We start from the raw sequence: 13,100 nt of genomic DNA on the forward strand, positions 1-13,100 counted from the left end.
TTATGTTGTGCTGGTTCTTTTAATGATAATATATATTTTTATGTATGGTCTTTATTATCATCTTTGTTTCATTGTTATTTGCATGTATAACAATTTTAAGATGTTATTGTGCATTGTTAAGTTAGCCATATTTATTGGATTTTATTACTTTAATATAAATGATGAGGTTTCTTTTCCTTTTCTAACGCTATCATGTGTTTACCATTTCACTTTGAAGCGTTTTTAATATAACTGGATTTTTAATCCTCTTTAATAGCATTTCAAGTACAGAATGCACTTTTAAGAAAATGACTTGTTTATGTTACATATTCTGTCAAGGATCTTGTCTTCCCTGTATCCCTAGTCATCATAGCTTTACATATGAATTTATATTTCACTGTTGTAAGACTGTGCATTCTCAGTGTTCAAGATTTTAATCTTAATCATTTCTCATTTTTTCTCATTGATATATTTTTTATGATGATAATTAACTTTCTTTTAATGATAATGAACATGTGGTTCTCTGTGAAATTAAAGAATTAATATAGTCCTAAGCATATTTTACTAGTTTTGACGAGTCTATCCAAAAATTGCCAGAGATGTAGATCATCAGATGTATTTTTTTTTATTAATATGAAAAAATGAAAATGTTTTTGACTAATTGTGAAGAGTCATATATATGTTCATGTAATGAAATTGCATAAAAGCATACATGCGAACATACTGTAGAAGCACAAATTTTCGTGTGGATAAAATTTCGTTGCTTTGTCATTAAAAATAATTTCGTGGGCATTTAATTTCGTTGCTTTGAAAGTAACACTATTCAATATATAGTCCGTGTGGGATTTAATGCAAACACATTTGTTTGTTTTCATTGACTTGCTATGCCTATGATACATAGATGTATCTTCTAAAGTTTGGAATTTACCTTACTTACTGAAATACTTGCAGACCATGTTACCTTTGATGTAAAGGGCAGTAACGAGGGTTTTCCATCCTTGTCTGCCACTGGCTATCTCTTGGAGTGTGCCCCAGCTTCTTTTAATTTCTTTCAGTTCGGCTTTCACTGTCCCCTGCCAAGTGATTTTGGGCCTTCTTGTCTTTCGTTTTCTCTCTGGTGTCCAGAAAAGAGCTGAGTTTATGATGCTGTCCGAGTCCCATCTATGTATATGTACATGACCAAGACAGTTCCAGGGTTTATTGATCGTGATTGTGGCCATGTCTTCTTGATGTGCCAAAATATTCTTAGGATCCTTCTCAGGGACTTTGTATGGAATGTAAACAGCTTGCTTACGTCATTATCTGTCATTCTCCCAACACTCTTATCCACACAAGAGGATAGGTAGAATGCAGCTATTGTATAGATTTAACTTTGCACTTATTGTTAACTGATTTGTTATCCAGTTAGTGTGTTGGTTGTTGAATGCTGCTCTTGTGTTGGATAGTCTCTCTCTGTTGTCGACCTATTGTTACTTTGCTACCAGGGTATATAGAGGTGTTGCATGGAAGAATGTGATTTTCCACCTTCATCCCTTGACAGTTGTAGCTTTTTTAAATTTAGGGTCATGACCTCTGTCTTTTTGGTGCTGATCTTCAGTCCAATGATTCCTATATATTTAATTTGTGGTGCCTGCTTTTTGTTGTTGTTTTTTTTTAATGTTCTGGAGGGAGTTTGAAAAACAAGCTATATCATCAGCAAAGTCCAGATCTTCTAGTCTTTTAATGTACCACATCTGCATGATGCCTCTCGGAATGGCAGATGTTGCATTCTTCATGACCTGTCCCAGTCAATGGCCATGATGAATAGTATTGATGACATACAGCCTTGAAGTACTCAGTCCTGTTTTGACATCAAACTGAATGCTGGTGTTTCCAACTCTACATCTAAAGTTGACATAAAAACACTTGATGACATCTATTAGATGTTGAGGTATACTATAGGTCTATATGACTGCCCAATTTTCTAGAGACTGTCTCTATGAATGCTGTCAAAGACTTTTTTTCGAAATCAATGAAATTCATATAATTGCCATTCTGTACACTGCTCAATGATGTTAGTGTAAATTTTTGATGAATACATCCTCGATCGCCCTGCCATAAACCCTATTTGTTCTTCACGCAGTTGGATATCTACAGCTAAGGATATTCTGATGATGATGATTTTAGCCATAATCTTACTTGGGATGGAAAGAAGTGTTATTCCTCGCCAACTGTTGCTGTCATTCAGGTTGCCTTTTGTTGGTATATTTTAATGGTGTCTCCATGATTCCATTCATCTGGAATGGTGTTGTTTTTCCAGATGAAATATATGGAAATAAAAGACAGTATTCGAGCTCAGAAGTCCATTAAACAATACAAGATAGGCCGCAAATCAAACACAGACCTCCAAAACATCGGAGGTGGTATCAGGTGCCATGGAGGAGTTAACATCCCCCTGCCGATTGGTCACACCTGCCGTGAGCTCAATGTCATGATCGGGAAATAACGAAAATAATCCGTGTACAATCAATTGGCCTAACAATTATTTATATGAAAAACGTCGGTCAGCATTTGACTCAATAATAAATTGTATATGCTGACAAGGTCATTGTATCGACCTCAGAACTAATGATGACTTTAACAGACTGCTAAAATTCTTGTATCAGCAACTTGTTTGTCAATGACTTTGTTTTTAAAAATTGTTCATACGGAGAACGTCATACGCATGTTCCTGCGTATAGAATCGAGATTTAAACTTCGTATGCTGGTGCTGAAGGTACTAGTAATTGCATGCATTAGTAAGGGGAATTGATGATGTCATTGAAAATTGTTTTAAATAGTTCTGCATTTTTAAAAGTTGTCATACCCAGAGGGTTTTCCTTTTTTAGAGTTTGTATTGCAAAAACAATTTCTTGAATTGTGGTGGTTCAATGATTATGTTTAGGTCAGCTACTGAAACACTGTCTGTCTGATGTCTGAGGTTCAAGAGATGGAGGTGGTTTGTTTCCTTAGCACCTGCTTAGAATGCCCTTTCCATCGTCCCTCCGTCTCCATCTTTCTCTGATGACAACAGCTTTCCTATAGTTTGCTCCTGACAGGTAGATTTGGAGATGGTGTATTCCTGCCACTTTATGAAATACAGTGTGAGTGTCTGTGTAACTGTTTAGTTGCGACGTTGTCTGAAGCTATCCAAGTAAAACAATTTGAGCAAAGTTTTCTAGACACGAACAAATCATCATTTGCTGCTTGTTTCTTTATATTTCAACTTCACTATTGCTTATAAATTAAAATGAATGTTAAAAGATTATATATAGACCGTTTGCAACATTTACTAAAATCAGGACTTGGGGGGTGAACAAACATAAAAATATGTATGGACATATTTCTTTAATAACATTTCTAAATAGCTATAAAGAATTAGAAATATCTACAAATATCCCGTAATTAATTTATGTGCAATATTTTTTGTGAGAAATTTGCCTATGTAGCAAAACTTCATTCACAAGTTATCGGGGGAAATTGTACAATATTAAGCAAGTCTCGCCTGACCTTTTATAATCGGAAGTCACTGGAGCAACAAATCCGGGAAAATAGGATCCGCTTATGTTTGGTTTAAGCATTTATGCACGCTTGAAAATTTCCAGCGTCATCCGATTCTAAATTCTACTTTCGAAACTACAAAAATAATGATGTCGTAGATTTCATATTGACTCTTTTGGTTGAAAATATCAAGATGGATGTTGATAATGAGCTGGAGGGTAAACTGCTTCAGCAGTTCAGCTCTATGGGAACAACTGATAAAGAAGTTTTGATCTCGGAATTTCAGAAATTACTAGAACCAAACCAATTGAATCCAGCAGGATGTGCGTTTTTTCTTGATATGAATAACTGGTGAGTGTTGGTAGCTCCCAAGTTTGCATGGAGCATCTTTTTCAGGACTTCCATTTAAAAAATCAAAATCTGTTTACGCATTGTTCTACAAAATGTGAAATTAATACTAGGAGCCTGGAGGCATAACCACTCTCAACAGCTCATTCTCCTATTGTTTCACTTTTTTAGTCCTAGTAAAGAAATTTCTCTTAAGACTGGCAGTAAATTATTAAATTGCTGAAAGACTTTAAGTCCAGAATAAAATATATTTTCAACTAATATGTTGATGGTGCGACCGTTAGAGCGAGCGCAAACTCTTCTATTGTTTTAACTTAGATAAACCGTTACATAACCGCATAGAACATTCTATCTAACGATGAGGATGTAAGTTACAAATACTGAAAAAAACTTTGAACAGTCTGAAAGGCACACAAAAGTTACGTTTACAATTTATCTTCAATATGTATCCATTTAATCAAGGCGAGTAAAGTTTTTGTATATACATTTACATTTGCAAATGCAACTTTGCTAAGTGATATATAAAATTACTGAAAGCAAAAAATTCTAAAGAATGAATGTGCAGTAATACATTTTCTCTTCGCCCAGGCGTAAACATTAGATGTAAAATTACGAGCGTCGACGCACATTCAATGGATTACTATAAAGACTATAAGTCCAGAAAGTAAAATAGTACGTGATAAACCGTTACATAACCATAGAACATTCTATCTAACGATGAGGATCAATGACAGGCTGTTTTCAACTTTGTATACATCTATGGCACACAATATTGAGACAATTACATGTACTATCCTAGTGTTAGATACTGGATAGAATGGTCTATCTTTATATAATTACATTTGAAAATGTTTTCCTTTATATAACACCGCAGAAAGCAATGCATATCTATATAAACCGTATAAATACAGGTTCCTCAAACGTCATAAACATTCGCTGTAAAATTTCTCAGGGTTGACGCACATTCAATGGATTACATAAATGCTGTTGAGTTAGATAAATAAAATATTTCACACAGTAGACGTTATAATCAGGCAAATATAAAATACATTGTATGAACATGATGAATAAGTCACAAATGTAAATATATTCAATTTCTTTATTGATTCACCAAACATGTTGGCATACAACCATGTTGCATACAAAAGACAAATAATAAAATACATACATACATGCAAGTGTATGGATCAGTGAAGTCAAGCATTGTCAGGATTACACAGTACTTTACAATGATTTTCTTTCAACATGTTATCATTTAAATTACAGATGTTGGAAGAACAGTACTTTTTTTGCAAATCTTTATATAACTTAAGAGACAGTCACATATGAAATGTGTTTCACTTTCTACAGCAGTTTTACAATAGTGACAAAAACCAGATTCTTTTGGGATACAAGGCTTTGAATATCTGCCTACTTCAGTTTCTAAAGGATGTGCAGAAATTCTCAGTTTTGTTAATTTAGAACATACGGCTTTATTTATTGAATATCTTAAGTAGTTTTGTAATTTATAATTCTTTCTAATTTGACAAAAAAAAATAATAAACCACATTTGGAGAATTCAATGTTATGAAGTTGCAAATTAAAATTTTTTTATGTAAGTAATTCTATTATACTAATAAGGTATCATTTTAAAAGGCTATAAATACTGGTTGGTATGAGATCAAATTTACCATAAAAGCCTGATTTATGGAATTTGATTCTCGTGACCAACCCTTATTTATAGCCCAATAGATGTTAAAAAAGAACACCTTTAATGGTTTGGGCCGTGCATATCTGGATAGTTATGTTGGTAGAGCACCTGACTAGTGATGCAGGGGTTCCAGGTTCGATTTCCAATCCAGCCATACAATTTCTCCTTTCCTGTTACAATTAAAATAAATGTCCTATGCCCTATGGACCCAGTTTAACATGGTGAAATCTTGTCCCGAGACAGATTATTTTGACTACCTTTATCATCTATATTGTCATCCTGTTAAATTATAAATAGGATTACACAGTTTTGTGATTTTCATACCCAGTAAATGAATAGCATGCATATTTCAAATTCAAATATACATGTATATCCTTGAGTATTTTAAAGTAATTAAAATTCTCAACACATGCTTTATGTGTCTGTAATTGCATTTTATTAAGTAATAAAAAATGCTTTGTAGGAATTTACAGGCAGCTATATGCTCATACTATGATTATGACCAGCCAACAGTGCAGCTGCAGGTTCCATGTATGAAGTTTATTAAGGATGTTACAATTGGGGAGGGGGAGGCTGTTCCTCCTAACACCACATTTACCAAAACATGGAGAATACAAAACTCAGGTGAGAATACAAATCACAAACTTTAGTCAGTAATAGCAATTGAGTATTTTAACCATTTTTATGATTTTGGCTGTATACATGTAAATGTATTTCTTTTTTAAGACTGTTAAAAGAGCATTACACTTTAATATATATTTTCGACTTCAGTTATTTACAATAAAAGTTGTCAACTTTCATTCGTTATACTACAGGAGATGACAGATGGCCGCCAGGCTGTAATCTACGGTACTGTACAGGGGACAATTTAAGTAACACAGATCGGGCCATTGTGGATGCTTTACTACCTGGACAGGTAACAGATGTAAGTGTGGAAATGCACAGTCCCTCCAATACAGGTGTTTACCAGAGTCAGTGGAGGTTATCCACACCCACAGGAATGTTTTTTGGAGGTAAGTCTTTTTTGTTGAAAAGTGTGTAAGATAAAAATGCTTTATAGTCTAGTTTCTTGTCTCATGGAGGAAAAAAAAATAGTGTAAGAAATGTTTAATATGCTATGGCCATTTGTGCGTCTTGCGGTGTGCGTTAACTTTTTAGAATATTGGCCATAACTCAAGAACCCCATGGCCAGTTATTGTCAAATTTGTCACAGGGTATCCTTGGCCCAAGGGCTACCATTTATACTAAAACTAGGGGTGGGACCCTAAAACAAGGGGAGATAATCATGAAAATAAAACCAAAAGTACTGGTTTAAAAAATCTTCTTCTCCAGAAAAAATTTTCCCCAAACTTACATACAAGGGTCAGGATATGTTGAAGGTTAAAAATTGTTCAAGGCATGACCCTGGGGCAAAGGGCAAAGTCTCAAGGTCACTTCAAAGTTGACCAAAATTTACACTTATTACAAACGTTGATATTTTGCTTACTATAAAGACTAGGATCATCAAATCTTGTAAGTTGATGCACTTCAGGACTTGACATCATGTACAAAAAAGTGACCTACTTTTTAAATTTTACAGGCTTTTGTTTTCAAATTGATTTGGAGGCATATTTTCGACACTTTAAGGCCTATGATCATAAAACTTTGTCAATTGGTGCATCTTGGGTCCACAAACAACATCAACTTAATGTCACAATGAAAATATAGGTCACAGTGACCTACTTGTGACATTTATGGCTATAGTTAAGTATTCTAGGGTACTTATTGGCTTAGAATTGTCAAACTTTGTCAGTTTATGCACCTTGGGTTTTTCGGAGAATGTTTACCAATAAGTAGGTCACTGTGTGTGTGACCCACTTTTGAATATCTCAAGTACTTTTTGACTTAGAATCATCAATCTTTGTCAATTAATGCATCTTGTGTCCTCAGAAAATTTCAATCAAAAAGCAGGTCACCATGACCTACTTATAGTATTTTATAGCCCTAACTGCTAAGAATCATCAAACTTTGTCATTTGTCTTAGGATAGATTGTATAATTTATCAGAAGAGCGCTTCAAGGCCCTTGGGCCTCTTGTTTTGTTTTTTTTTTGGAAATCAAAGTAGACTTTGAATAAAACCCTTTGACTATTCATACAAAGAGTACATATTTTGAATGTGATTAATTTGTGAAAAACAATTTAATTGGTAGATTTGAGAATGGACATTTTCTAGGTTGGGCTATTTCTTTTGTTAAAAAGTCCCTTTTCAAGTTATTGTAAGCCCTACCTGGACTACATTTGCATTGATAACCTCCACCCCCACCCTCCGACTCTGTCTAAATTTATGCGTAAATGGAAATAAATAATGGCAGAGTAAATATCTATGAATAATTTTATTTCTCTATTACAGATGTGATATGGGTGATTATTCAGGTAGATGTTGGAGGATTATTAGATATAACACAAAAAATGTCCAAATTTGGAACAGACTCACAAGGGCATTCTAGTCATGCTCAGCCTTTACCAAATCCTTTTGCTTCCCCTGTGAAAAGTAACATTAGTGAAATCCCCAGACCAAGTTTTTCTCCACAACACTTATCATTCCCTGGAAGTCCTGTCAGTAATATGTCTCCTAATTCGTCGATGACCGCACAGTCAGGAAGTCCGTTTGCTGCACAACTCAGTCCAGCTTCTACCATGGCAGGAAGTCCGTATTCTCAACAGATGACTTCTTCAGTCACAAATAGTTTTTCTGCTGCATGCTCACTCTTTCAGGTAAGATTTAACTGAAGTCAATCTAATTTCACAGTTTTTTTAAATAATTGATTATGAATAGATCTTAAAAGTTTTATCTTTCATGAAGAATTGAAAAACAAAATAAATGTTTAAATAATTCTGAAATAAAAATTCTATGATTATTAAAACATTTTCCATGATACAGATAAAAAGTCTTAGAGCTTATTCAGTGAGGTTGAAGGAAGGCCAACGTTCAAAGATTTCTATACAAATCTTTAAACAAAAAATTCATCCCCCATTGTGACCCAACCCTATCCTCAGGGGTAATTTTCCTTGTTAAAGTTAATTAATAGAACAGTGGAACCAGGAATATTTTGTATAGGAAAATCAACAGATTTGAAGTAATGTACCTTACAATGTAACTGCTGGTTTTATGATTTTGTGATTTATTTTTTCAGACACAACCAGATAAATCCTGTGATCTCCAAGATTCCACATCTGAATTAGACATTTCTTAGCATTGACTCAATGAATTTCTTACAAGTGTAAGTGACACTGTGACTCGCACAGAAAATGGGACTCAATGACTACACCACAAAGACAGGACTTATTTCAGTGTCTACATGATAGATTATATTCTGTATTTATGGAAATGATGATGGTAAGTGTAAAAAGTCTGAACATATCAACGATAGGTATCAAAAACAAGTTGAATTTCTCCATTAATTGTTATATGTTTATTGGGAAATGTAAGAGTTTGTAATTTCTAAACCTACAGTGTCAGTATTTTATACAATGTTCAGTTTTCAACCAGAACTAATAGGGGCTTTTAACCAGAATAAAATGTTTTATTTTGTTTTACATAATAATCTTGTGGATCCTGGCTTTTTGTATTTAAGTACACAATACATTGTATAAATGCATGAAAATGAAACCTTTGTTGGATTTTGATAAAGAAATAAAAGCTTCTTGACCGAGAAGCAAAATTGTTAATTTATCTATTGCCTTGTTTTCTTTAAGTCAAACAAAACTATGTTAAAATTGTAATGAAGCTTTATTGAAGCTTAAGTTATTTCATTCAACACGAGTTATCCCATCCTTGCTGTACCTCAGTTTCCAAATAAAATACATGAATGAAATTTCTAGGTATAATTTAAGGTCAAGATCTAGTAAATGAAAGGTGCCGACAGATTAATCAAATTTGAGAAACAAATTCCTTTAATGATGCTTTACAGGCTTAGGATGGTCAAATAAGGTGTTTCTGGACATAATTTGTAAATAAACAAGATGAAAAATTGTTTTTAAAAATTTAATTTGAAATGCTACAATTTTTTTCCATATCAGACAAAGAAAATGTATCCAGATTGCCTGTCTCTTATTATGTTGTTTATTTTGAAACGTTAAATTATAATGATTTATTCATTTTATGAATGACTGGGGTTTTTACTTCATAACCCAGAACTTTAGAGAAAAGGATTGATGCATCTCTTGATGCAACATTTATGTAAGTGTGATCCATGTAGCTTGCAATATTACTTACAAGTAGATCTAATCAAAAAACAAATCTTTTTCATCTTAAGAAAATGCGAGTAAGACCCACTGTCTGACCCAATCCTAGTGTGCATCCCTAAATGCTTCATCCATACAAGTTAGGTCATCACAGGGCTTATGCTTGGTTGGAGATAGATTAGCTCTTACTCTCTTACCATTTCAGTCATCTGGTAAATGTTGATCAGTGTGCTTTCCTGGATTCTTCAGACAAGCGGGTTTTCGTCTGCCTAAGACGTATACATACATGTAGTAATTGAACTTTTCTCAGAACATAAGCTGTTCAATAATTCAGAAAATACTGGTCGAATCGGTGTGTTCCCATTTCGCCTTAACTGTGAAATACAGGTAAGAAAAAGTTAAAAAGTACTAAGGCGAAATGGGAATTTTTGTATTTGTAAATATTGCTAAGTTGATATAAAAATTTAAATGATAAAAATTTTTAGATTGAATTTAACAATTGATGGGAATTTATGAATACTGTGAATGAAATAATATGTGTAATACCCAAAAATACTTTATGTTAAATACTTTAAATCTTCATCATCTAATTCACATGAGAGCTTACTAATCCTGAGGGTTTGGTCGAATCTAGTATTGAAGCAAGTCAGATAGTGTGCATCCTGAGTACACCGTTCATTCAAGCTTTGAAACAGTAACAACACACAGGCACCTGACGTTACTTATTTTTCTTTTAATAAAAAAATATACACATACCGAATAATAAATTATTATTCGGTATGTGTATATTTTTTTTATTAAAAGAAAAATAAGTAACGTCAGGTGCCTGTGTAACAACAATATTAAAACTTTATTTAAAGAAGGTAACCTCAACTAACCTGGTTAATGCATATAATATTCTTCCCTGGGGCCTTCTAAGACCAGACAGAATGGCACCATCTGCGTTTCATCGAGCTAAAAAAGAAAGGAAGAGTAACAAGTCATTTTGCTTCTTTCATTTGCTTCTTTTTTACGATGGACATTTGTGATGCTGCAAAGGACTTGCTTTTGTGATGTAAAATGTAAAGTAATGAACTCATTGAACTGTGATCAATCTCATAAATCCAGTAAACAAAAGAGTCATAAACAGAACAAAAACATGGACCCTCGAAAACACCAGAGTTGGGATAGGGTGCCTAGGAAGGGTTAACAGCCGCATTGGCCATCAGTCTTATGTACTAGTCAAGTAGACTGAGTATTCCAAAGTTAATAATGACCTAACAAATAATTTGAAACGTGTCAGACAAAATACGACCCAACGACAGTCATTTGAGAGACAGCCGAGAATGTGCAGGTAATGTTGAAATATGTTAATAGACAAGGGACGCTGACGATTGAAAGCTGATCCCGTCTGTCATACAGTTTAATTGTTTTTTTTTTTGCTTCTACCGTCTATAGTCAGTAAAACGTCTAAATATGAAACTAATGTGACGTCTTTTCTTTCGAGTTCACTGGAATATAGAGAGTAGACATATCAATAAATATTGAAAACCGATTTAAAAAAATGTTCGATATATATACACTGGTATCTATACTAATCTGAATGTCGAGGTTGAAGGCCACAGCAAGGTTGTTCTTGTGGCGAAGATACATTTAGCTTCATAGGGATATAATAAAATAGCTCAGCTAATAAAAAAGCTCATTTACTGTCTTACAGTCTGTTTGAAACTCAGCGTCTTTAAGGTATACCTTTACTCAGATGACTAAAAAATTCCACTGATGAGAACGAAAAACCACCTATTGCACATTGTACACCTATAATTCTTGTGTTAAATTTTGATTTCAAATAATTAGGTCAATGACCTACTAATCATGCTAGTGGCCCCTTAGTATTTCTCGGAAAATACGTTGATTTTTCACACTAATTGACCAATTTTCACACTATGACCAATTTTTTCTTCACTCACAAAATAATACAAGCAACAAAACTCTATAAATATTGAAATATTATTGCAATGAAACTCTGTTGCTTCATATAAAGAAACGATTAGAGTTAGGGTCAAAAACTTTTAAATTATTACAGTCCGAATTTCCTCTGTCATATTTGTATTTTTCCCCATTTTTAATCGAATATTAAAAAAATATGACTGATGAGAACTCTAAATTATTTATAGCCTCATATTACCTTTGTTGCCATAATTCTCATGGTATTAACATTATATGGGGTCAATGATCAAATTATTGAGATATATTGCCTGAAATGGTTTTTGCTCATATTTCTGAATTTCTTTATTTAATAGCATTTAATTATTTGAAATAATTTATTAGCTTTAAGACATATAAAATTTGAAAAGTGATGTCTGAAGAAACATACAATCTTTACATTTTGAAAATTATTGCAAGAAATAAAAGATTTTGACAAAAATGAAAAAAATAAAAATTTAGTCCGAATTTCCTCTGCATTACTATACATTGACTTTTGTTCCTGTATATTTTCTTCAAATAATAAAATATGAAATTTTAAAATTGATATTGTGTTAAAACTTAGTGATTTTATCCATTTAAAACAATTTTTGATTTAATATATTATACTTTATGAAATTTCCTTTCTGTTTTCTGAAACCTGAGTAAACATCATCCTTAAAGTATCAACTTCGGAATCCTCGTACGTGGAATCAATGGTTTTTAACAGAATAATTTATTTTGTTACTGACCAATCTCAAGATATAAAATGTATGAATTCCATGTTTATTGAGCAAGTTTTCTATGATGCTAAAGCCTGCTTTTCAACTAATTGCAAAGAATGGCTCCATGAAGCGTAGAAAAACACCTTCGTTTTTGAGCAAATTTTGAACAATTTTGTCAAAACAGAGTTTATCTTTAAGTATTTGTTTAAAATATGAATGTGATACATCTGTTTCATGTTTTGATATTTTACTAAAAAAGACGTCAACTACATATAGTAATCTATTGAACAACAAATCTTTATGATAAACGTGATGACTTTAACTATTCAATTGTCAGCTTCCCTTACTCATGTAGCAATATACCCTTCTCACATATATATGGCACGCCAAATTCACAAAAATGAGCTAAACCTAGTTTCACAATTGATAAACTAGGTTTATCGACTGTAAACTATAGTTTACAAACCGTATACTATAGTTATGGCACGCCAAATTCACAAAAATGAGATAAACCTAGTTTCACAATTGATAAACTAGGTTTATCGACTGTAAACTATAGTTTACAAACTGTTAACTATAGTTAACGATTCGTTAAGTATAGTTTTCATCTGTAAAACTATATTTAACGGTTGTTAACTATAGTTTACGAATGATAATCTAAGTTTATCTGTCTG

The 13,100-nt window shown here is 33.0% G+C and overlaps 1 protein-coding gene across 1 annotated transcript; it reads left to right on the plus strand.

Annotated features, from left to right (window-relative positions):
* Window positions 1-3,595: 3,595 nt before the first annotated feature.
* Window positions 3,596-9,244, plus strand: LOC134245122 (protein ILRUN-like). The gene is made up of 5 exons (XM_062727380.1): window positions 3,596-3,849; window positions 6,000-6,160; window positions 6,352-6,549; window positions 7,926-8,290; window positions 8,710-9,244. Exons 1-5 carry the CDS (start codon window positions 3,692-3,694, stop codon window positions 8,767-8,769), a joined length of 942 nt encoding a protein of 313 aa, XP_062583364.1. The 5' UTR covers window positions 3,596-3,691; the 3' UTR covers window positions 8,770-9,244.
* The last annotated feature ends 3,856 nt before the right edge of the window (window positions 9,245-13,100 follow it).

The sequence above is a fragment of the Saccostrea cucullata genome, unplaced genomic scaffold (assembly GCF_032062105.1).
Source record: "Saccostrea cucullata isolate Sc308-1 unplaced genomic scaffold, CSIRO_AGI_Scuc_v1 ctg53, whole genome shotgun sequence".
Lineage (NCBI taxonomy): Eukaryota > Metazoa > Mollusca > Bivalvia > Ostreida > Ostreidae > Saccostrea > Saccostrea cuccullata.